Source organism: Gadus chalcogrammus, chromosome 23 (assembly GCF_026213295.1).
Source record: "Gadus chalcogrammus isolate NIFS_2021 chromosome 23, NIFS_Gcha_1.0, whole genome shotgun sequence".
Classification (NCBI taxonomy): Eukaryota; Metazoa; Chordata; class Actinopteri; order Gadiformes; family Gadidae; genus Gadus; species Gadus chalcogrammus.
Window position 1 is genome coordinate 14022503 of NC_079434.1, and position 24877 is coordinate 14047379.

The window sequence follows — 24877 nt, forward strand, 5'->3', positions numbered from 1 at the left end:
CACAACCTCTGCAAGCGGAGGAACATTCCACAGCCAGACGATGATGATGATGATGATGATGGCGATCAACATTACAAGGAATTTGGCCGTGTGGAACCGAGTGGACAGGCATTTAGGGATCACTTTGAAAACACATTTTAGGTAAACACCTTGGCACAAATCAGTCAACACTTGGGTAGTTCGTAACATTTATTTTCTTTTAGATTTTACGTATTTTTATTGTTTGCTTTCTCTCTCTCTTGAACGTGCAGGCTACAACGTCATTATCGTGGTCTGCACAAAATTGTCATCATGCGTGTATTCTGCTAACTGCACTATAACTACTTAATAGGAATTAATTTCTAGCCTAGGCTATTTCCTTGTTTTTCGGTGATTCAGTGGGCTCGTCTGAACAACCAATCACCGAACTGACCGCTTCTAAACTCGTGCACGAGAATTTACGTAATCCATAGCAACGGCGCGTCACTCTTAGTTCACTCTTTGTGATTTATCCTTAGTAAGAGTAGGTCTCAACGGCTTTGTGAATAACTTTTAAGAAAAAACTCCTACGTAAAATGTTTTAGCGCGAGTTAGGAGCACTCCTAGCGGTAAGATAAAATGCTTTGTGAATACGGCCCCTGATCATTAAATGGGGGGGGGAGGGGGGTATTCAGTTGATTGCCGTCTGCAATCTCATCGCTAGATGCAACTTAATGCTTCACTTCAGTCTACCTGTGTATTCAGTTAACCCGTCAGTTTACCTGTAAGTGAACTTCAATGATCACCGGCGTCTCTCACCTGACTTGTCAATGCTGAGCTGGGCCAGGTCATGTGACAGCTCCATGGCGGAGGAGGAAGTGGTGGTATCGGCCACCAGGTTTGCCGGGACGTAGACCGGGAGGACGGCATTCCTGCGACCCGAGCGCCGGGACGCGATGAAGCGCTCAAACATCGCCTCGACATCTGTCATCACTGACACATCTCACCATACAAGGGGCTGTCACACACACACGCACACGCACACACACACACACACACACACACACACACACACACACACACACACACACACACACACACACACACACACACACACACACACACACACACACACACATTTTTTATCTGGCACCGGCTGCAATGGTCACATCCGAGAAAGGGTAATTGGCCAAAAAAATATACAAAATAAAAGAAAACAGTTTGTAGCTAAAATACTAAATACTAGAAGTTGTTCAGCGGGAAAGAGGCATGCAGCATAAACAATAAACACATGGCTTTTCCATGATCCCACATTGGTTCTCAGAAAGCGGGATGGAGCCGGGTTGCGGTGGCGATTCATCTTCTGTGTTGACATTCTAACTCTGGCTAGCCCTCACTGCCCTGGAGATCTGGCAGGGGAACACATCTCCTGACCTCAATTCCCCCATGCTTGGCGGGAGTTATATTACATTTGTATTCAACATCTGTATCCCCACATCACTCCATAAAAGTAAAATACAAAAAGCTGGCTACATTGATGTTGATGTCTTCTGCATTGAGTACCATCACATCACTCATGGGGTCCTTAAAGTGAGTCAGCTACTGTTATATGTTTTGGGTTCATAGAGGATATGAGAAACGGTTAGAGGATGTGTATAAATATATATATGATATTATTATTATTACTATTATTATTTTCCGCATTTGTTTTACTATGCTTTTCCTCCTAGTTCTCCACTCTCTAATCCTATTTTATGAGTAAGACATGGCCCTGTTAGGTAAGAAGGGTTAAACAAAACTGACCTCCCTGACTCTCTCTCTCGCTCTATAGTGGTAATGTCCAGCATGTTGAGAGGAGTGAGCTGTGATTGGCCAGGGCTATTTCGGGACACAACCATTGGGGCATGCTCTGCTTCAGCTGTCACATCTGAAATGGTACTTGGGCCCAGAGCACACACATGTTAATCCCACGAACAGCAGGGGGGTAATATCAGTGAGGAGGGGGGAAGCCTGGTAATGCTATGCCCAGACACAGGCTCAAACAGCTTCTTTAGTCTAGCCTCTGCTAAACTCACTGCCTCCTCCTCAGCCTGCTTAACTCATGTCGACCCCAATGGGGTAAAGGCCTTTAGGTGAGGAGGGGTGGGTTGGTGAACAGGAAACATGAATAGGAAACCAGGGTAGTAGGATAGTGCAGTGTTTAGGGTGTCCGGATGTGGGTTTGAACCAAATGTGTCAGAGTAAGACATCCTTAAGATGTCGTACCCCTCATAGAAGCTCCAGATCTGAAATCCTGAGTCGCGAATAGTAGATTACACAGTTTTGGATTTTGGAGTGTATGCTTGTGTGTGTGTGTGTATGTGTGTGTGTGTGTGCGTGTGTTTGTGTGTGCGAGTGTGCGTGTGTGTGTGTGTGTGTGTGTGTGCGTGTGTGTGCGTGCGTGTGTGTGCATGCATGCATGTATGTATGTATGTATGTATGTATGTATGTATGTATGTATGTATGTATGTATGTATGTATGTATGTATGTATGTATGTATGTATGTATGTATGTATGTATGTATGTATGTATGTATGCATGTATGTATGTCTGTATGCATGCAGCATGTATGTATATATTGTGTGTGTGTGTGTATGTGTATCGGTGTGTGTCCGTGCGTGCACAAATGTGTGTGAACGCAACATGCATATGTGCACGTTAGCCCAGAGTTGTGTCCATGCTCTCCCCCCAGCAGCAGTGCATGTTTGTTGTGGCGAGGGCATTGAGCTGAGCCTTGGCCCTGTTGCAAATGCTGCCAAGTCCCTATGACATCAGCTGCAGAACATATGGTTCTTAAAATGGACCCAGAGAAAACTGTAGTCCCTCAAAAATACAACTAAGTAATTATACTTAGTTGGAGTAATTATACAATCATATTGTTGTGCAGATGAGCGTGCTTACCCAGGGGGAAGAGTGAAGACACTTTAACACTGGCGCAGAAGCAGAGTAGCTATAGAGAATATAGATCAAAATGGATTAAAGTAGTGAGTGAGAACTGATACACAAGTCTGTCTTTGTCTTTTTCTGCCTCTCTCACTCTGTAGATAACATTGAAAGGACGTCTGGGCATACTTGAGGCATGTGTCTGCCTCTCTCGTTTCTTCTGACCACTAAAATAATCATCATTCTTTGTGACACAACGTCCGTCCACTCAAAATATTGTTTAGGGTTATATTATCCGTATTTACACTTTTTATGAATTAACTGTATTTATTTGCCCTTTGTAAACCCACTTGAGAAGTTGTGCCTTTAATAAAAATACAAAGGGTCTCAAATAAGTTTAACACTAAATATTCTGCCAAACATTTCAATCCCTTCCTAAAATGTTTTAAGATGAACAGCCATTCTATTTTTGGATACAATGTCCATTGTAACTCTCTGAGAAAGAGGAAACGCTGTATCAGCGCCAAGACAGCAACACAGTACACTCATATCGCTTCTAAATATTGCAATATTATGAAATATATTTACGGTACCTGAGTTTGCGTCCAAATGTTTGCTTTGCGAATCACATCACATCAGAATGACGGGACTTCAATACGCGCACAACACTGCCATCCAGACGCGACTTACGCGCACGTTGCGCAAAAACTCATGCCCCGTGCAGCATATCACGGTGGACCTTTTATAGAGGGCAAAGACGACTAACGGACGTCAATAGTTATCGTTTTATAGCGATGTCGACCATTTATATTGGTCATATGGCTCCTTAACTTACTGATAGCATGCAAGCTGTGCGTATGTTCCCTGATTTAACTAGCGCGTTAGACATTCAGTGGAAAGCAAGATGCTGCCGACAATAGGACTGTGGCCTTTATTTCACTAATGATTGATGTGTTATTATGTTCTTTTATTTTTGTTGTGCAATTTATTGTCTTGATAAATCAGATCTTAATACTTTTAGCAAGTGGTTCTTAACTGTTCAGGAGCCTCAGGGCCCACTTGCGTCATTAAAGTAGGCTAACGATCTACAAAATATTTACAATATTTATTTACAATAGGCAATTTATTTTCAATAGTCAAGAAATGAATGCCTTCAAGTAGACTGCTGTTAACATTGAGCACACAAAAATCTTTCTTTGCTCAATTGGGGCTAAATACAATTAATAAAATACACATTTTAGAAACATGAATTGATATTAAAACGCATTTAATGAGTTAATTCATGGGCTTATTTCTAAAGATTTAGGTTTGGTATATGCTCTTCAATCCACTCAAACCCTAACCCAATGCTCTTCTAATGATTCAGCACCCACAAGTTGTGAATCATTGCTTTAGGCTACCCAATGCCTTTTATAATGATCACAGAAATCTCAACATGAATACTAAATTCAGTTATTCTGTTGCATAGCAGAACAATACATAATCTAGAACCATTGATACCTAACCCTAAAGCTGAATAGTCACGATGTTACATGGAGACAAAGGCTTTTTTTGTGTAGCCTGTGTGTGCACACAAACTATACATTGTTTTTGTGTTTGTGCAAATAGCAATACGACGTTAGAGTGGTCAATAAGGAACCTGGCCTTTCAATAACTGAAAATTTCAAAGGGCCGATGACAGGTAGGCAACGCCTTAATATAGGCCATTGGCCTATATTTTATTTTTGTGAAGTGGTTCTCTCGAACGCTTGCGTGGTCGCCTCCCACTCGCCCCCATGTGGTCAAAATGAAGAACAACACACCCCGTTTTTTACACGTTTCAAATGAACAGCCAATGAAACACCGGGATGTTGGTACGTGGGGCGGCGTTCAAGACGAGCCAGTTGCTAGTGGCAGCTTCAGCTACACACCGAAACCGAGGTGATGGAGGAATTTGAAGGTGAGAAGGGAAGCAACGTTGCCCTATTGTAGCATATGCCTCAAAGTAGCCATGGCTTCCATATTGTAGCCATAGGGCTACAATACAGTAGCCATGGCTACTTTGCATAGCCATTGCAAATGTTCAATTTCGTCACCTGTTCTGTCGGGAAGAGTTGGCTACTGAGGATACCGCTAGCTCGGGATGACTGGGCGTGATGCTGTCTCTGTCCATGTTAGCTAGATTCGCTAGACTGAAGCTAAGGCTGCAGCTAGCAGGCTGGTATACCTGTGTTTCTGTCCAGCCAAAGAATACAAAAAAGGACAAAATAAATCTGAATTATTTAGCGATTGAGGACTTTCGAAGTTTAACGCCACATATGGTAATCAGCGATTAAATCACTCGCACATACATTTTTACATGGTACATATTTGTGTGTGTTTATTTGTGTGTTGTACAATGTGTATTGTTCGTTCAATACAGATGGAGAAGCTCCGGCGCCTGAGGAACTTACTCCCTGTAACATCTGTGGAAGAAGCTTCTTTCCCAAAGTCTTGGTAAAAATAATAAAACATGACAGTACAACGGGGGTTCACAGAAAGAGGCTATTCATAGAGAATAAGTCGACATTTTCCAAAATGACTGTCAAGCACAAGATGCCAGCCCCTCAAAACACACACACACACACACACACACACACACACACACACACACACACACACACACACACACACACACACACACACACACACACACACACACACACACCAACCATCATCATCATTACTTCTAATGCTCAGTATTAATCTGTTTTTAATGTGAGTATGTCAAAGATCCATTAGCAACTTTCATGCTGTGATTGCAAGAAGCAATTCCTCAATCGAATAAAAAATATATATAAAAGCCAAGTGCGGATGATGTATCACTTCAACTACCTGTTCTGTCCTCTAACTATCTTATGTTTCACCCATGCAGAAGAAACACATTCCTATATGTCAGAAGTCCGCAACAAAGAAGAGGAAGACTTTTGACTCCAGTAGACAGAGGGCAGAGGGCACAGACATCTCCACCCTCAAACCCATCAAAAACCTCAAAGCAAAGGTGAGACTACACCTCAGCAGTTAAAACCGGGTTATTAAAGATGCATGAGGAAAATACTGGATGAAATCGAAAACAGCATCCATATATGGTTACGCAATCTTTTTATATGAAGTGCATCACTTAGAAGGCTTAGAGTGATATAAGGAATAGTATCTTTGACAATCAATCAAGATGGTCAAACGTATGGCAATAATGATGACATCAAAATGATCTACCATTCCTACTGAACCGAATGACTCAATTTAATGAAATAAACTTTTTTTGGGTCAGGGTGCTTTTAATCTAATTTGGCAAATTAACAAACATTTGACATAGACGATTATTTCAGTAAATTCACATTGTTTTTGGATAGATTACAATTTAAAAAGAATACTACGCTCAGGATATGCAACACTTATGCAACACTTTAAAAAGGGCCATCAATAAGGGAAGGGCACAGAAAGTTGCAGTAATAACAAATATATACATAACCGTTAATAAATACTAGCAGCAGATCCAGAGACCGTAAAGGTGGGGAATATGGACCATGGGAATAAAAGTAGTACAGTATTTTTAATGCAAAGCAGTGGAGCACTGCCGAATACGAACATTGATTTGTGGTGATGCATTTTGAATGTTCACAGAAAGTGATCACTGCATACATTGGGGTGATCATGGGATCAATGTCATCACTGAGATTAACCTGACGAGCCTGATGTAATGCCATCTTAGTGAAACCAAACCTTATGTCTTCTAGGTAATAGGCTTGTCATCCTTTGGCTAAATGTGGCGAGAAACACAATTGAAACCAAAAATAAGTTAGCAAATATTTGTATAGGCAGGTGTCAAACAGACTTGGGCACGGTACAGATAGCCTAGTGTGAGTGCGCCCTTAGCTGCCAGTGCGTCACTCTCTGTCTTATGGTTACACACAAGGATTGTCACTTTCATTGTGTAATCTGAGTCTCACCGCCAGGGGCCTCCTCCATCATACTCATACACAATGGACTTAACTGTCTTTATGGTTTTGTTTTTGGCTGAAGTCAGCTCCTTACATAAAATAAGTTGTTTAATAGAGTTGCTATGGAAAAATATATTTTTAAGCGACTGTCCAGACAACAATTCTATACTGCTTATGGCGCCAACCAACCTCTCCCCTTTTACCCCCACCCCCCCCACCACCACCACCACCCTCAAGCAGGATCCGCCCCCAAAGAAGCCATCCAACTGGCGCAAGAAACATGAGGACTTCATCGCCACCATACGGGCGGCCAAGGGCATCACACAGGTCATGAAGGAGGGGGGCCCCCTGCCACCACCCCCCCCGCCCACCTACGACCCAGGTCACTAGGAGACCGGGCTCACTCCTTTCAGTGATGATGATGATGATGAGGATTGGGTTATTGGTCACAATAGAGGCTAATGTCTCTGGCTTGAATAGGTGCACATCTCAACATGGCACCGTGAAAGGGCTGCACGATATATATAAATCGTGATACACGCCTGATACATACAGTAATTTTTATTACTTGCTTACAAAAAATGCATAGCGAACCGCCGATCATGTTGATCAGTCGATGATTAGACAACAAAAGCAGTCGTTTCACATTTAATTCACCACCATAAAGCTCTGAGTGCAAAACCAAATCTGAATGCCATGCAAAGCCAAAAAAAAAAACTATTTTGGATCCCTTTGCCAGTGTTGCCCCATACGAGAGGGGTTCGAAGGGGATCTATGCAGATACACTCCCCTACTAAATCACCACAATCATTACACAACGATAAATATATAATCGCAGTACCATTATTTATTTTTTTCCATCATCATGCAGCCCTACACGTGATGCATTTAGCTGTATTCTAGGAACAGATAAGCATTTTATTATGCTTATCTTACCTATGATACCTACAACGTTTAGTTCTAAATGTCGGCGTTGCAGCGGTTCATTTGAACGATGGGTGAAGTGGCGTTCATGGGTTCCTACCATGTGTTTGCCCTCAGTTCTGATGTTGTTGTCTGTTGCCGGTACTCAGACTACATACAGTGTCCTCACTGCCAGCGGAGGTTCGGGCAGAATGCCGCCGATCGTCACATCCAGTTCTGCCGCGAAAAGGCGGCACGCATGCCCAAGGCCAAGGCGGCGGCGGCGGCGGCAGCAGCGGAGGTGAAGAAAACCCCCCCTCGCACGCAGGTAAGACGCATGCACGCACGCGCACACACACGCACGCGAGCAGTGAAGGTGCTGTAGGTTAGGTGTACGTTTTATAATATTATTTGAGTGTAGGCCTTATCCGTTCAAAATCAGCTAATAATGAGTGAAATGCTCACTTGACAGTGAAACGTTCTGTGAGCATTTCACTGTCAAGTCTGTCATTTCTAAGCAATTCATCTTGCTTGTCAATCACAGGTGCCTGAAATGCAACACTTCTTAATGGCTGAGAAACATTTGGTAACGTTCTTTGGGATGTTTAGTTTCAAAATCTTGCTCTCTTTTGCTATTTTCTGCTCTCTGAAATCTAAGCTATAGCAACTGTTAGGGACTGCAAGTTGTGCGTTAATGAAAACAGCTGTGTGTATGTGTATAACAGAGCGTGTGAGAAGGTTGGATTACAATGTAGTAGCCCAACCGATAAGAGAACATTACATAGTTATCTGATCTGGAGTAATAACACTGCCTCAAACCGCCAATATAAACCAAAATAACCACACTAGAAATCTCCTTATCACTTCAACAGGTACAACAACAATAAGGGCCAGAAAGGATACTGCATATCACCATAGCAGCCAGTCACAGTTAGCCAGCCTCAAAAGTCTCAGCAACCATTTTTTTTGTCACAGCTTGTCCACACACATTACAGTTCTCTGGAAGAGAAGTGAGACATCGAAAACCAAACCACAACTGTGTCTGATTGCATTGATAATTACTGGCCTGAATGAAATGTGGGAAAGGAAATGGAATCGTTGTAAACACTAAGCTTTAGACATAATAGAATAAAATGTCTAACATCTTTCTCTCCCCAATCCTCTCTCCCTCTCACCCTCTCTTGTCTTGGTCCTCATATCTCTCTGTCTCTTCCTCTATCTCTGCATTTTTCTCTCTTCCTTTCCTCTTTGCACTCACTCTCTATACGTCCGTCTGTCTGTCTATCTGTCTGTCTGTCTCTCTCTCTGTTTCTGTGTCTATCTCTCTCTGTGTTTCTCTTTCTCTCTCTCTCTGTGTCTGTGTCTCTGTCTCTCTCTCTGTGTGTCTCTCTCTGTCTCTATCTCTCTCTCTGTCTCTCTCTCTCTCTGTATCTCTCTATCTCTCTCTCTCTATGTGTGTCTCTCTCTTGTATCCTCTCTGCAGTCTAAGCTCTCCGCTCCAGTGAAGAAGGCGGGCCTGATGGCGTCGCCGTCTACTGCGGTTCAACCTGTGTCCTCTCGTCTACCACAGCGCTCTGGCTCTGGACAGATCTCTGGTAGGAAACATTGTGCTTCATCACTTGGGCCCCAGAGCTCAGATTCCACTCATCTCGTGTTTTTCTTTGAATGTAAAAGTGCCTCTGAACAATGTTTAGTCTGTTGGTTACTGTTGTGTAACGTTGCCTGGCAACTAGTGGGCATGTCTTGTCCGTGTTGAAACGGTGTCACTAGAACCCTTTTGTAAGAATGAACGCACACATGAACACAAGCCAAGTCAGTTTGTTTCGATTGTTTTCTCTCTCTCACTACCCATTATTCTCTTGTCAGAGTAGGATGATGGTGTTGGTTTATGTCAGGAAGCCCAGAAGGCATTGCATGTGTGTCCTTCTTCTCCCAGGGATGGCTGTTTTTTTTCTCACAACTATGTTTGTTAAGACATTGCTCTTCCTGTTGTGATAGTTTTTAATCAATGACCACAACGACAGTTGATCGAGTTTAAACTTTTACTAAACGTTAGCATATTACCGTATTTTCCACACTATAAGGTGCACCGGAGTATAAGCCGCAGCAGCTAATTTGAATGATGTGTACATGTATAAGCCGCAGTGGACTATAAACCGCAGGTGTTTTAATGTTTAATTGCCATTAGGGATGGCTCGAATGCCATTTTTCAGGCTTCGAATACTGGTTTTTCCGAGCGAATATTAGAATACTCGTTCCAGAAAAAAACAATCAAAAACAACATTAATAATACCTATATACTAGGGCTGTGCAATTAATCGAATTTCGATCGCGATATCGATTTTGGGGTCAAACGATCTCCAAACTCGTATAATCGAGTTGAAACGATTAATTTGACATTTTCCGTTTTACAGTAGGCCTAGAGAGTTTATGAAAGTTTATGAAAGAGACGCGCATGCGAAAGCATTCAACGCGGCGAGAGGGAGTACAATCTAACAGGCGTGCTGCATCAGGAAGTATGCCGTTGGCAGGAGGCGGGACATGCCAGTGAACCGCCAATCAGCAGCATCGACTGTTGACAGACATGTTGGAGTAGACCTACCGTGTGGAATATTAAAGTTTCAGTAACGTTACAGTTTGATGAACGATAACAAGCTCCTATAGCAGACTTTAACTAAGAGTTATTTAAGGCAGAACTGCCAAGTACATCTTGTATATGTATTTCTGTTTAACAACAGTATGCTCGATTATTTTTCCCATAATCGAGCAGCCCTACTATATACTGCATATTTTGTTGAAGATTTAATAGCTTTTGAACGTTAATTAGTAGGCCTAAATAGTTTGAAGTTCCTTAGTTATTCCCTGTGAAAGCGAACAGCTGTTGTTCCGTTCCAAATCAGCTGCCCTCTGCCATCTCAGCCCTTACGGGAGCTTTTCAATTCATCCTGGAACGTGTATCTTTTCAGGGAATTTGTACAATAAATTCATAACAGATACCGATTATCGATTGTCTTATGTGTCCATATTAGGGCTGGGCGATATGGGCCAAAATTAATATCTCGATATTTTTTTACTATATCTCGATACACAATGTATATATCACAATATATTTTGAATCTCCTCTAGAGCACATCATAAATACTCGATTCAACCATGTCTGGCATACGTCAGTAATAACGTATTTATTCAAACCGTTAATTATTTATTAACTGTTTGCATAATAATTATTATATATACACTGCCAGTCGACGGATCCAATGCTACTCTTTTTCAAAATCAAATCCTTCGTTTCCATCCTTTTTTCTCTCTCTGGCTGTTCTCACTCACCGGTCGGAGATACACACACCTAACACACACACAGCAGCGCGCCGTCCAGTCACACACGCTCGTCCATGAGAATCTCGCGGACTCGCAACGGGCGGGGGGAGTGAGTGTGTTTGTGCCATTGCATGTCTTTACCTTTTGTGGAAGAGGGAGAGACGTTGGAGGACCCAACGCAGTCTATTCATAATATTGCAATGACCACGGAATAGGCAGTGAATGAAGTATTGATTAGACAGAGATTTATTAGATGGGCCTACCTAATAAACCGTTGGATCACACAAGACCGGAAACCATAGCAGCGCCGGTAAACAAACCTCGAGAAGCCCAATCCCTATGAGCTCCCCACACTACGGTCATCCGGAGGCGCACAGAGCTTTTGGCCGTGATATTATACAATTATATTATATTATATACTATTATATATGCAGGGAGTCGCAAACGGCAACAATCACTTTCTCCTCCATGCTGCAGTTCACCCCGGACTGCACTGCACTGAGTTTGACGGTTGAACGCTGATTGGCTGTTTACGTTACACATGTCACTCAGTGGCCACACTGTTGAACGCTGATTGGCTGTCATCACGAGAAATTAAAATACATTTCGTCTCGAGTGAATTTGTCGCGCCACAAATCCTCGTGAACGCGCTCGCCTGTGTACGGCGAAAGTGTGGCGTGACAAATCAAAACTTGTTGCCGGTTTTCTCTCGCGAAGAATTCGCCTGATACGCGTCTACGTTCACTTTATATGGGATTTTGTCGCCCCGTCGCGTTTGGTGTGAACGCACAACGAGTATGCCGGCGGCGGCAAAAAGAAACAGATTACGTGCCAATTTGTATTCGATTTTATACATCCCCTGGAGAACATCTCGCGATACATCGCATATATTCGATATATCGCCCAGCCCTAGTCCATATTATATCCATTATATTGACCGGGTATTCCCAAGACGCTCACACTCTGCAGCAAGCCAGTCACAGTTGATTGGCGCGGCGCTGTACAGCGAACGTAAACAAACAACTAAGCTAAGGTTAGCATTTCGCTAAGTATTACTTTTCCTCCCGAGATCCCGCTAATGTTGTGTTATAAAGTAAAGGGAAACAAGATATCTATTCTTCCTCCACCTCTCTCGCTTCTCTGCTTGGTGTCGCTGACGCTTATAGTTTGCCTCCCTTGCTCTGGTGACATCACGTACGTGGAACAAAAAAACGAAGCTCCAAATACTGATTTAAGCTTTGAATACTCATTTTCCGAACGAGTATTCGAATATTCGAATAATTCGGGCCAGCCCTAATTACCATATGTAAGGGTTCGTGCACAGAGGGGATTGTCAGAAAAGAGATGGCCGTCTCAGACTCGTAATGTCTGTCTTGCTCTCGTTCTGTCTCTCGTACCACTCTCGGTTCCACTTTTACTTTTGCGCGCTACCTGTCTCACTCTTTTCCGGCCTCCAGCTTTTCCTGCTGGAGCCCGCCTCTTAAAGGTGGGGGGGCGTGGACCGGTCATAGAGCCCATAGAGTAAAAGTTGGTGGACATTAACCAGTAATATCCATAGATTTAGGAGGTCCCCTAGTGACCGTTAGCTGTAAAAATCCATAGATTAGCCACACCGTTATTTCAGAGGTGCCGCATCCCATTAGGCATACTAGGCAACTGCCTGGGGCCCCGCAATTGTTTGGGGGCCCCTAGAGCCAAAAAAAAAAAATAATAATCGCTCCACACCCCCCCCCCCCCGTCAACAATCGCTCCATACACCCCCCCCCCCCCCCCCCCCCCCGCGTCAACAATCGCTCCACTCCCCCCCCCCCCCCCGTCAACAATCGCTCCACCCCCCCCGTCAACAATCCTCTGCCTAGGGCCCCCACACTACCTAGAATCGCCCCTGCGTTATTTAAGCCGCAGAATCGAAAAATGGGAAAAAAGGCGTGGCTTGTAGTCCGAAAATTACGGTACATGCACAACCATGTCCAACGGCAATATTCACACAAAGAACAGCAACAACTCTTCCCGCGCACGCGCAGTCGTTAACAGGCAACTTAACAATCTCTGCTTTTTCTTTAAAGATTTTTTTTTTTTTTTTAAATATGACCATTTTTCAAACCTAAGAACATTTCAGTGTAACACTGTCCAAGAAATAGGACATCAACATAGGTTATCTTTTAAACCTACAACAGCTAAATGGGTTTGATTAAATGACAGTTTTAATGACCAACCTGTGCCTGTAGTCTATTGTCAAGATCATTTAGCCTTTAAGATGCATTATACCTTCGCTGAGGGCCCTCAGCAGATTTAGTGCAGAAGTCCCTGTCTTCGTCAAGCAGTTAGCAAGCTGTTGCTTGGTAGGTGACCACATGATCTGCTGAACAGCTCCAGAGTCCATGAGCTCCTTTAATACTGCTGATTTCGAGGCGGAGTCTCTTTTCCGTGACGGACTTTGTAGACTTGACAGCATCAAGAAGAGAATGATTATCCAGTAGTAAGCTCTGAGTAGATAGTAGCTAGATAAAGTGCACTGTCAATCCCATCTGCAAGTGCCAATGTCTCTCCTGTGTTACAACCTGGCTCAACGGTTGTACCATTGAAGGGGAGGCAACACATGGTCTTGTATGAACTTAATGAATTTATTAAAGAATACCGTGAACAAACAAACATAACAGAAACTAAGGATCGGGCTGCAGGCCAGGGAGAGAGAGGAGTCACTTGATCAGGGCTGCTTTATAGGCTCCTGAGCCCAGCCTGCTCAGGTGAGCTGCATCTCGTTAGTTGATAATCCACCAACCAGCAACCTGCAACACAGAACACACCAGAAGCAGCAGCACCACCACCACACAAGGCAACCCTGTGACCGTCACACCTGCTAACGTACTCCGTACAACTCTCCTGATGCGTTTTGACTGCCAGCATATTGGTGAAAACTTCCCATCTTCTCCCATAAGCATGATAAAATGTCCACCCTGTGTTCATCCACCTGCAAGGTTTCCCATTGAGGAATCACTGAACACGACTAGTTTGAGGGAACAGTTTTCTCCCAAGTACTGAAACCTCAAGATCACCTCTTCTGATTTTAGTTTTCTGATGAGTTTGTTTGCACAGTGCAGGGTAGCATACTTTGTGTTGGATGCCAAAATTTATATGTCACACATTATGTCGGGTCTGCTCTGTCTTGCTACGCACAATATCTGGCCAATCTTTGATTTAAGCATGTCAAGAAGACTTTTTATATATGTACTTTGTTGCACTTGTATCTCATCCTTCAGGGGATTAACCTGCATTCCAATGTAGCTGAAGCTGTGGTGTTCTTCATGTCCAACTTGAAAAGCATCTTTCATTTGGGTGATGACAGCTGTGGAGAACGCATGTGAACCAGCCCAGATAAAGTCATCCACATGAGCTGCAAGGACCCCCATTACATTACAGGAATCATCCAACCAGTAGAATACTGCTGGATAAATTTTTGACACAGTAGCTACCAACTGCTGCATAGTGTCTTTCACTTTATTGTACCTGTACAAAGAAGCATCTTTAAGGCCATAAACACACTTTTTCAACTTCCATACAGTTCCTTTGCTCTGTGCTTCTTGGGGTGGGCGAATGTAGACATTTCGGGTCAACTCTTTACCTTGTAAAAAGGCTGCTTTAATGTCCATGGAGTTCAGCAGCCATTTATTTTGACATATGACAGCCATGATCATCTTTAGAGATTCTGAAGCACATGTAGGCGAGTCTTTGGGAAGGTCTTATGTGTTTCTTTCTTCAAAGCCTCTTGCAACTAGTCTGGCTTTAGGTACAATGCCATCAGGTGTTTCCTTGAGTGTGCACACCCACCTTGTTGAAATGCATTTCTGACCCTCATCTTTCACCTTTTCAAATACATCATTTTTTCTCCAGTTGCTGAGTTCATTGTGTTTGGCAGGTATGAAAGCATCATCATCCACTATCAATGTTATCCACATTGTAACCAGTACATAACTTGGCATGCTCAAGACAGAATAACTTGAAGATCTTTAATTTGTCCGAAGCCAACTGACCTTGTTGTGCCATCAGTTTCCTCAGGCTCACTGTACTGCACATTATAACAGTTTTTGTGTTTTCCAGTGGCCTTTCCTGCCCGGCTTAGAATTTTTGGCCACTTTCATTGTCTGTGTATTGAACCAACTGTCCAGCTTTCAGCCTCAGGCCTTCACAAGACGCAGTTGAGTTTATCTGCAACGCGACAGGTTGATCGAGATCACTCCCTCCAGGATGTACTGAAGCATGAGGGGGTTCAGTTTTATCCTCAGCAACAAGGTGTTCATCATTTGTAGGTTCCACTTCCTGTAATTCATTGTCCCTCTCATATTTATGATCATTGAGTACAACTGCTGGTGTCATTGTAAGGTTTTCCTTTTCAATTATATGATCTCCCCTTTTATTTTCTTCCAGCTCTGGCTGTTCCACTTTTCTCAGCCTAGACTGGTGCACTCGAATATAGGTTCCCCCATGTCTAACAAAAATCACCACACCATCTTGGCCGATGACTACACCTGGACCTTTCCACTCGTTACAGTCTACTCTCTTAGAGTATACTTTGTCCCCTGTTTCGTATCTGTCATCATTGGGCCGGAGTTGTTTGCGAAGGGCTCTTCGGATCCTCTCGGAGCATTCGGCTTCTGTAAACGCTCTCCTTGATGCATGTAATGTTGTGATGTGTTGGGCTACCCAAGTATTCAAACTTGTTTCCAGAGCTGGAGGCTTATCGGTAAGGATTGAAGGCAGATTTGGGTTCAGCCCAAACACTAGCTGGTAGGGGCTGTAACCATGTACATTGTGCATCGAGTTTTTTGCCATCAAGGCCCAATCCAGGGCTATCTTCCAGTCACATTGGTTGTCTTTCTTGACTTTCATCAAAATGTCAGTCAGGGTTTGATTATGCCTTTCTACTAGGCCGTTGCTCCATGGGCTGTACGCTGCAGTGGTTTTCACTTCAATGTTAAACCTTTCAGCCATGTCCCTCATTTCTTCGTTGTTGAATTCACCTCCATTATCACAAAATAACCTTTGCGGAGGACCATGGATACTTATCCAGCAGTGAATAAAGTTCTTCACTATCTCCCTGTTTTTTTTTCGTGGTGATAATACTGAAGTGATCAATAGCATGGAGATACCACACTCCCGGTTCAAGCTCATGCAAGTCCACAGCAATAGTTTCATTGTAAGTTGATGCCATGGGCAAACCCCCCACTGGCTGGCGTTTTGGTTTGCTGTACCTGATGCATGTTTCACAGTTCTTTACAATGTCTTTGAGTATGGTGTTGCTTTCCTCATCATTATTACCTGCACAGGCCAGTAGTTTGTGTAGTCTTTCAGCTGAAGCATGTCCAAATTGTCTATGCAGTTTCACCAGGACTGTTTTTTTTTTTTTTCTGCCACAGTGAGAACTTCATCCTCATCTAGTGTTTGGGTCTCACCTTCCTCTGCGTCACTATCATCTCTCAAGTTCACACAATAATGTCCTGAAGATGTCAGTTCAAGCTAAACAGGTTGTTCAAACATTGTCGCTTTGTCGTGCGCAATGTCTAAAACTGCACTTGCTCTTTTCAACGAAGTCTTGCTTAAAAGCATTGGTATATCTGCAGGGACAACTTCTGTTTCGATTTTGCATTTAGTGCGTCCTATCTTGGCTGGAATAATCCCTTTCCTCGTGGAGTGGACCACTTTCCCATCACCAAATTTAAAAGGTCTTGTACTCCGTTTGTCACTAACCTTTTGTAACTCACTCTGTGGCAGTTCACTGATGTAATCATCAAGCCATTTTTCCCCACACACAGTTCTAGTACAGGCTGTGTCAATCACAGCTGATCCCAAAGCCTCCACCATGAAGATTTCTGTGTCAGACAAAACGTTTGAAAACAAAGTAATGTTGCATTCTTCAACATCATTTTTTATCCCCTCATCCTTTGTAAGTTTTACATATTCCTTTTTGTTTGGACAATCCTTTGCCCAGTGATAAGTATTCTGGCATACTGCACATCTTGTTCTCCTCCCATCTTGGTCGAGTGGGTTTGTCCTGAAGTTTGACCTATTGTCCCGTCTGCCTGTGTATCTCGTGTAGTAGGCAGCATCTTCACTCATTCGCAACGCACTGTGACTGCTGCCATCTTGTGGTGGTGTAACGTTATCGCCGAAAATTATTTTTAAGGCTGATTTCACGTCAATAAAAGAGACGCTCGGGCAAGCTGTAAGCGTCAACTGCTTATCTTTCACATTAAGTCCCGCAGTATCTAGTAGCTTGAAGGCTAACACTGCATCCAGAAGTTCCATTTTAAACTTACGGAGGTTGTTGTAGCGATGTTCAAAATTCGATGATGTAATCCACCATTGAAGTACCGCTTCCCCTAGCGATCCGGTCGAACTCAGTGTAAGCCTCGTACTGCCGGTCCTTTTCTTCTTTCAAAAACACCAAGTCCAATTTAGTCATAATTGCAGTCATTCCCGTGTCGGAATTTAAGTCGCCAGCAGCAATTTCTTAGAGCACTAGCCTTGGCTCTCCCCTTTAGCGACAAGGTAACTGCCAGGACGACACGACGCTGAAGTTGGCATCCGATTCGCAGCATCCGATTCAGCAGCTGGTCCACTTTAAATCGGTCCTGATTGAAAACCACTACACCTAGACTCTTCAAATCTGGACTAGATTATCACAGTGAGGCTATACATTATAATAAACATAGTTACAGATTTGTGAAACCTTTTTTCTATTTGTGAAAATGCATTACAGGATCATTTTAATGCTTTTTAGGGGTCCAGACTGCATTAGAACGGGTCCTGATTGAAAACCACTACACCTAGACTCTTCAAATCTAGACTAAATTATCACAGTGAGGCTATACATTATGTAAAACATAGTTTCAGATTTGTGAAACCTTTACCCTATTTGTGAAAATGCAATAAAGGCACATTTTAATGCCTTTTAGGGGTCCAGACCGCATTAGAACTGATCCTGATTAAAAACCACTACACCTAGACTCTTCAAATCTGGACTAGATTATCACAGTGAGGCTATACATTATGTAAAACAGTTTCCGATTTTTTTAACCTTTAACCTATTTGTGAAAATGCAATGCGGTCTGGACCCCTAAAAAGCATTCAAATAAGCCTGTATTGCATTTTCACAAATAGGGTAAAGGTTTCACAAATCTGAAACTATGTTTTACATAATGTATAGCCTCACTGTGATAATTTAGTCCAGATTTGAAGAGTCTAGGTGTAGTGGTTTTTAATCAGGATCAGTTCTAATGCGGTCTGGACCCCTAAAAAGCATTAAAATGTGCCTTTATTGCATTTTCACAAATAGCGTAAAGGTTTCACAAATCTGAAACTGTTTTACATAATGTATAGCCTCACTGTGATAATTTAGTCTAGATTTGAAGAGTCTAGGTGTAGTGGTTTTCAATCGGGACCGATTTAAAGTGGACCAGCTGCTGAATCGGATGCTGCGAATCGGATGCCAACTTCAGCGTCGTCTGCCAAGGCTTGCTTCTTTTCATCCAGTTCGGTGACGAGTCTCCATATTGCGATCTCATTTTTCCAGCTTTCGTATGACGTCTTCTCGTCAAACGGTGGCGGTACTTGGTACTTCCCAGCAGCAACCATCCTCTGCTACTGATGTTAATCAATGACCACAACGACAGTTGATCGAGTTTGAACTTTTACTGAACGTTAGCATTTTACATGCACAACCATGGTCGCCGCCATTATTCACACAAAGAACAGCAACAACTCTTCCCGCGCACGCGCAGTCGTTAACATGCAACTTAACAATAGATTTAGATAATCTCCTCACCAATTTAGAGTTTGTTTCCAGAGAAATAAAATGCTTCAGAAATTGGGTTTCTAACGTGTATAGCCACCTGTGCAAAGGCTTGATGCTGGATCAGTGTGGCGGGAAATAAGTGCCATTCCTTTCCCACATCATTCCTCCTCCCCCTTGCAGGATGTTTACTTTATGTTTAAATTTTGGGCACCAATCTCCTTCGATTCCCAGCATAATTGGGGCCAAATGTGTTTATGGAGTCAACGACTGCTTGGATCCGGAGGCCAGTGTTGGCCCAGGTTCTCATGTCAGCACTCTCTGTGGGGTCTTTCTTCACACAGGAATCCCATCTAGTAAGCCCTCCTCCAGTATAGCGAGGAGCAGCCCGTCCGCCCTCACGAGTCCTCCATCAGGGTTGGTACACACACACACACACACACACACACACACACACACACACACACACACACACACACACACACACACACACACACACACACACACACACACACACACACACACACACACACACACTTAATACATTCACTTAATACATTCACTTGAAGTTGGTATATAAATTTGATCACTGGATGTTAAAAGGCTACCCTGCAGCCACTCACTCACTCACTCACCCTTGCTCTAAACCAGTTGCTTGGCATTTATGGTGTGTGGCTGCAACCTGACCTTGTTTACTACATGGTGTGCGACTTGTTTCCTTTCGTTTTGAACTGGATTAATATGGAAATGTACTAAATCCAACCCCAGAGCGTATTTAACTACTGTTCCGTTCCTGAAAGAGTCTGTTCTGCTTTTGTATCTTTTTCGTGTGTGTACTAGTGTGTATTTGTTTACGTGTCACTCATTTATGAATGTCGTTGAGTTGTTTTTGTCATTCACAACACTGTCAATGGCATCAAACGATTGGGTTGGTCTACTATTCATAATACTCATGAATAGCATAGGATTTCTGGCTTTGTATTGTCAAATCAATGTTTCTTCTCCTCTTCCCATTAATCCGTACAAGCAAACTGTGAAACCATGCATGCAATACTTGGCCCTGAGCCCTTTAAGAAGACTCAATGTTTGGGTGTGCCTTTTTGTGCACCTGTGAAGCCCTCTGAGACTAACTGTGTTAAAGAGCAAGGGGCAGCTAGGCAATTGGCAGGTCGAGGTAATTGTATGAACGTAAGTAGCAAATCAATGGTAACATTATTCAGCCGTTTTTAAATGTTCTAGTACAACTGGACTCGTTTTCGTTGCGCAACATGGATTTGCTAAACGGTTTCCCCACCCCTGAATTAACTGGGGCCGCTGCCAAGTACCCATTGCTCTCTTAAGAGTCATCAAACTGAAATTGTCTTGTTTCTAACCGTCCCTCTCCCTTGATATCCATGAGCCAGGGTGGGGATGAAGAGCCGGCCAGTGGGCTACGGCCCGGCCAAGAGCGCGGCGCCCAGCGGGCTGTACAGGAGGAAGGCGGACAGCTCCTACTCAAGGTAGGGCTTCAACGCCTCATAGGTTTACCTCAAAGCTAGGGAACTGCCATTTACTTTAAAGTATTTTTATGTTTTTGTTTTTTCATTCGGACGGCAACCAATATATGAAATGCAAGCGGGTTATTTAAAGTAATTAAGGGCATACTATACATTTTCTTTACACACTGCCCCCTTGTGTTGGCTCTTGTGTGTATAGACACTATACTGTTTAGTGTGTATATTTGTGAGTATATATGTATGTTTATACAACGGGGGACCTAAATCCAGCGATCTGATTGGTTCCCAACTGTTGTATAATGAGCGTATACATAACTGCTATGACGCCCGATCATTTTGTGAAAGTTTGCATATCACTCCGCGCCTGGAAGTAGAAACAGTTACAAAGTAAAACATAAGTTGGATGATGGAGAGTGTGTAAATGTTGTTACTCCGGGAGTGAGCAAGGCGATGGAGAGACTAACGGTAGCTTAGGCACAGGGCGAGTGAACTGCTCCATAGGATAAATTGCCGGCGAACCGCTCTATCGGAGCCTTCTCTCGGAGGGACGCTAAAGTGTGTTGCATAGCGACCGTCGATGCATAGCGGCAGCCAGGAGGGACTACTTTTTTGTATTCTTTAATAAACGGCTATTTTGACTTTCTTGGTTTCTTTTTAAATGTAGTGTGTCTATGACTTTCGTTTCGCCATAATAGTAACCGTTGTATAAAAGCAATAGATCACTTCAGTCAGTGGCATGTGCTCATTATACCACTGTGAAGGGGGTCGCCGGCCCTCCGCTGCGCGTCGGGGCCGGACAACGCCCCTTAACAGTGGTATAATGAGCACATACCACAGCCTGGCGTGATCTATTGCTTAAATATATGTATGTATGTATATATGTATGTATGTATATATATATATATTAGGGCCGGGCAAGTTAACGCGTTAATTTCGCGTTAACGCAATTTTATTTTAACGCGATTAATACAAATTGATTAATCAAGGTCTCCTTATATTTATTGTTTTTACTTGGATTTTGAACGTTTTTACAGACAGAATGTCAACATTCATATCAGAAATAATTGTATGTGTTTAGTTCCGCTTACCGTTACTTTACATCAAATTACACTGGCAATAAGGGACTGCCTGATTACAATTGCAGTAAGTGACAGCCTGTTTACAATTCCCAAATGTGGTGTTTCGTAAGTTTCATATTCAACCCACACTTTGCGTTTACATGCAGTTATTATCAGATAAAGAAAGGAATAAGACCTCAACCGGACTTTTAAAATGCATGTTAACACCTTTACCCAATTTACTTCAGACCAAAATCTTACATGAACGGGCAAGCGAGATCGTATAAGAACACCTAGATAACTCGATCATAGTCCGGTTCAGTACACACTACGCTTCGATTATCTCGGCCATGGTGGAGAGGGAATTGGGGGAAAGGAATTTTGGCTTTGACTCTGAAGTCAAGATTGAAACGCTACATGGAGGAGAAAGGGATTGTTGCCGTGTGCGGGAAACCTGTCAGTTCACCTCGGGTCGAGCGTCGGAGAAATTACATGGACCCGAGGTGAACTGACAGCTGTCTACTGAAAACATCTTTCTCGAATGCCGCCTGTGTTTATATATACACATACACCCCCAGGCCTGTGTCATTCTCACTCGAGCGTCTTCTCCCCCCCCCCCCCCCCCCCCCCCCTCATTCAGGCAAGAAGTTGTCGGGGACAACGACTTGGACGGCGGCGCCAAGGGTAGCTTCTGTAACGACTGCGGCACCAAATACCCCGTGGAGACGGCCAAGTTCTGCTGCGAATGTGGCGTCAGACGGATGTGCATGTGAAGACGTGTGTGTGTGTGACACCTTTGCTGTACTGCTAATGAGGAGCAGCTTAGCAGAGTGTGCGTACTTCGGTTGGTGCCGCTGCCAAGGACTTTGTATCAGAACGCTAGATGCCCCCCCCCCCCCCCCTCCCTTCTCTCTTATGTGGGTGTGTGATTTGGCCGGTGGATTCCACCCAGAGTATGCAGCAAAGCCAAGGGACCACTGCAATTCCACAGGGACCCCGTCCTCCTCACTAGAAGAATAGGTTCCTGTTGAAGTGATCTGCGATCGACCACTGACCACTTTTAACTGTGAAGAAATGACAGCGTTATCTGTAGGACTGTGTTTCGAACCTTTCCTTGTGCGTATTTGTCAGTGCTACGTGAAAATATTTTTTGCTTTGAGAGTTTTCAGGTTAAGCTTCTACAGTTTTTTTGAATTGTAACATATCTCAAATAGCTATCTTCCCATTATGTTCTGCAAATTTCAAGCAATTTAGGTAGGTTATTTATTTTCTTATTTTCTAGGTTATTCTTTTAATATTGTTTTCCATTTGGTTATGTGGTGAGGTTTAGTTTGTGGATTTGAATGGAAACCATTTTGCCCAATGCCAAACATCACAATAATATACACAGTGTTTCACCTGAATCAGTATTGAAGGGAACAAGTGTGTTTATAATTAAATGATCCAATGGCCCAAGTCTTTTGTTGTTCCTGATTTGCATTTGCAAACCTAATATAAATGGTGCTCACGGCTCCACTGAGGTGACACATGCTAGTGCTAAGTCCCTTTAAGGACTTCAACCCCATCATCCAGACAGGGCTACTGCTATGTGCTAGTGCTAAGTCCCTTTAAGGACTTCAACCCCATCATCCAGACAGGGCTACTGCTATGTGCTAATGCAACGTCTTTAAGGACTTCAACCCCATCATCGCGACAGCTAGTGCTACATGCTAGTGCTACGTCTTTAAGGATTTCAACTTCCAGTTCGTGCTAGTAGTGCTATATGCTACTGCTATGTCTTTAAGGACTTCAACTGTTCGATTTTAAGCTTCATTATTTATCATAAACGGAACGGTGTGGTTGCTATAGGAAACTTTGCTCATGACATAACTATCAATCATTTAGTTTTTTGTGTTCATGTGGACAAGGGTGGAAAACATTCAGATGGATGGAAAATTACTGGTCGCAGATGGAATGCAAGTGTGTGAACCTGATTTGCATTGAAAATACAACATTTTGTAGTTCTTTATCAAATTTATATATTTTTTCCAGATTGCAAACAATAGATGCGTTTCCTTTTGGGTTTCTAGTGAACATTAAGTAGTACTTGTGAACAATTAAGAGGGCCTGAAGGAAAAGAAACGCAATGCTGTTTATGGTTTTGTCTCCCTTTTTAAGCAGATAATTTGCCGTTGTGTCATTAGACGCCTCTGTCATCTGTTTTTGAATACCGGGGTCATCCCTCCGCCCGTATCCTTCTGCACATAACCAAACACTCCCAAAAGACTGTTCACTATGTTTCATATATAATAGAGTACGGTCTTGCAATTATTACTGTGTACGTTCATCAATAAAACACCCTGAAACAATGTATATCACGTATACAGGTTTTGTGTGTTAATACTGCATTTGAGCTTTGCAATGCAAATGCAAATAAATGTAGGAAAATACACATGGGAATCAAGGTTATAGGGTTGCTTGGTTTTGTATCAACAGCTGATGGCGTACTTGCATAGCTGATAGCGTACTTGTTGCTTTGTACAGCCGGATGATTGAGATTTATGGAGAGTTGGATGTGTTCCCATCATCAGCCAACAGCATGTTTTCTACAACTTAATGAGGACAGACGAAAGATGCCTTAAAGGAACAATGACTTTTAACCTTGTTGGCTCGCAGTCCTGCTTTTCAACCTATTTCAAAGTACACAGATTAATTATATTCTAAACATACTCCCCAGAAACCAGAATGTAATGACTGTTTTTTTAATTGAGAATGCACATTAGACAAAAGCTTATGTATATTTATTGGAATTGTAGACATCAATGCCATTTAGCTAGTTTTACAAAATTATATTTACACATTTCTTGAATTTCACAGGTTACAAAAGTAATGTTTCCCTATTAACCTCTGGGCTAACATTTTGCAAGCTGTGAGTTTCTTTCCTTACTTTTGCATGATCTAATCAGTTGAAATCGCGAATTACAAAATAACACTTTTTGTCCTGCATTACTTTCCTTTTTAACACATGTTTTCTTTATTTGAAATTATATAAATAAATCTTAAGTACTTCATGCTCTGAAAGCCTTCTTCATGCCGTTTTAAGACGGCGTGAAATCGATTGATCTCTGCACAGAAAAAGGCATTAATGAAAGCACAAAAACAAACATCAGGCCAAAACATGGCCGTCTGATTTTGATGTTTTTTACGCTAAAGTTATCACATTTTATCACAGAATATGATAATTGCACCAGTTTGGTATAGATCCTGAGGCGCATAATGACAGGCATATTTGGCAAATCCACACATGCCCAGACTCGCCTTAGTGTTCCTTTCTGAACAAAGCGAAAGTAAATGTGCAAAGATGCATAAAGCGAAAGTAAAGGTGCAAAAGTTTCCACAAGAAACTGCTACATCATTTCCCATTTTGATATAGACACGACTTTTCAAAATTCCCTCAGCTACTCCCTGAAAGTCACTTAAAACTTTCACTTGAA

At 42.8% G+C, this 24877-nt stretch overlaps 1 protein-coding gene across 2 annotated transcripts; it reads left to right on the plus strand.

Annotated features, from left to right (window-relative positions):
• Window positions 1-4711: 4711 nt before the first annotated feature.
• Window positions 4712-24088, plus strand: zc2hc1a (zinc finger, C2HC-type containing 1A). 2 transcript variants are annotated; one of them, XM_056583715.1, is made up of 9 exons: window positions 4712-4820; window positions 5283-5356; window positions 5775-5900; window positions 7078-7222; window positions 7914-8071; window positions 9227-9338; window positions 19195-19267; window positions 20254-20349; window positions 22045-24088. In XM_056583715.1, the coding sequence occupies exons 1-9, from the start codon at window positions 4805-4807 to the stop codon at window positions 22175-22177; spliced, it is 933 nt and encodes a 310-aa protein (XP_056439690.1). In that variant the 5' UTR covers window positions 4712-4804; the 3' UTR covers window positions 22178-24088. The 2 variants fall into 2 exon arrangements, with proteins under 2 accessions (XP_056439690.1, XP_056439691.1); XM_056583716.1 differs by having other exon boundaries at window positions 7081-7222; window positions 22045-24082.
• The last annotated feature ends 789 nt before the right edge of the window (window positions 24089-24877 follow it).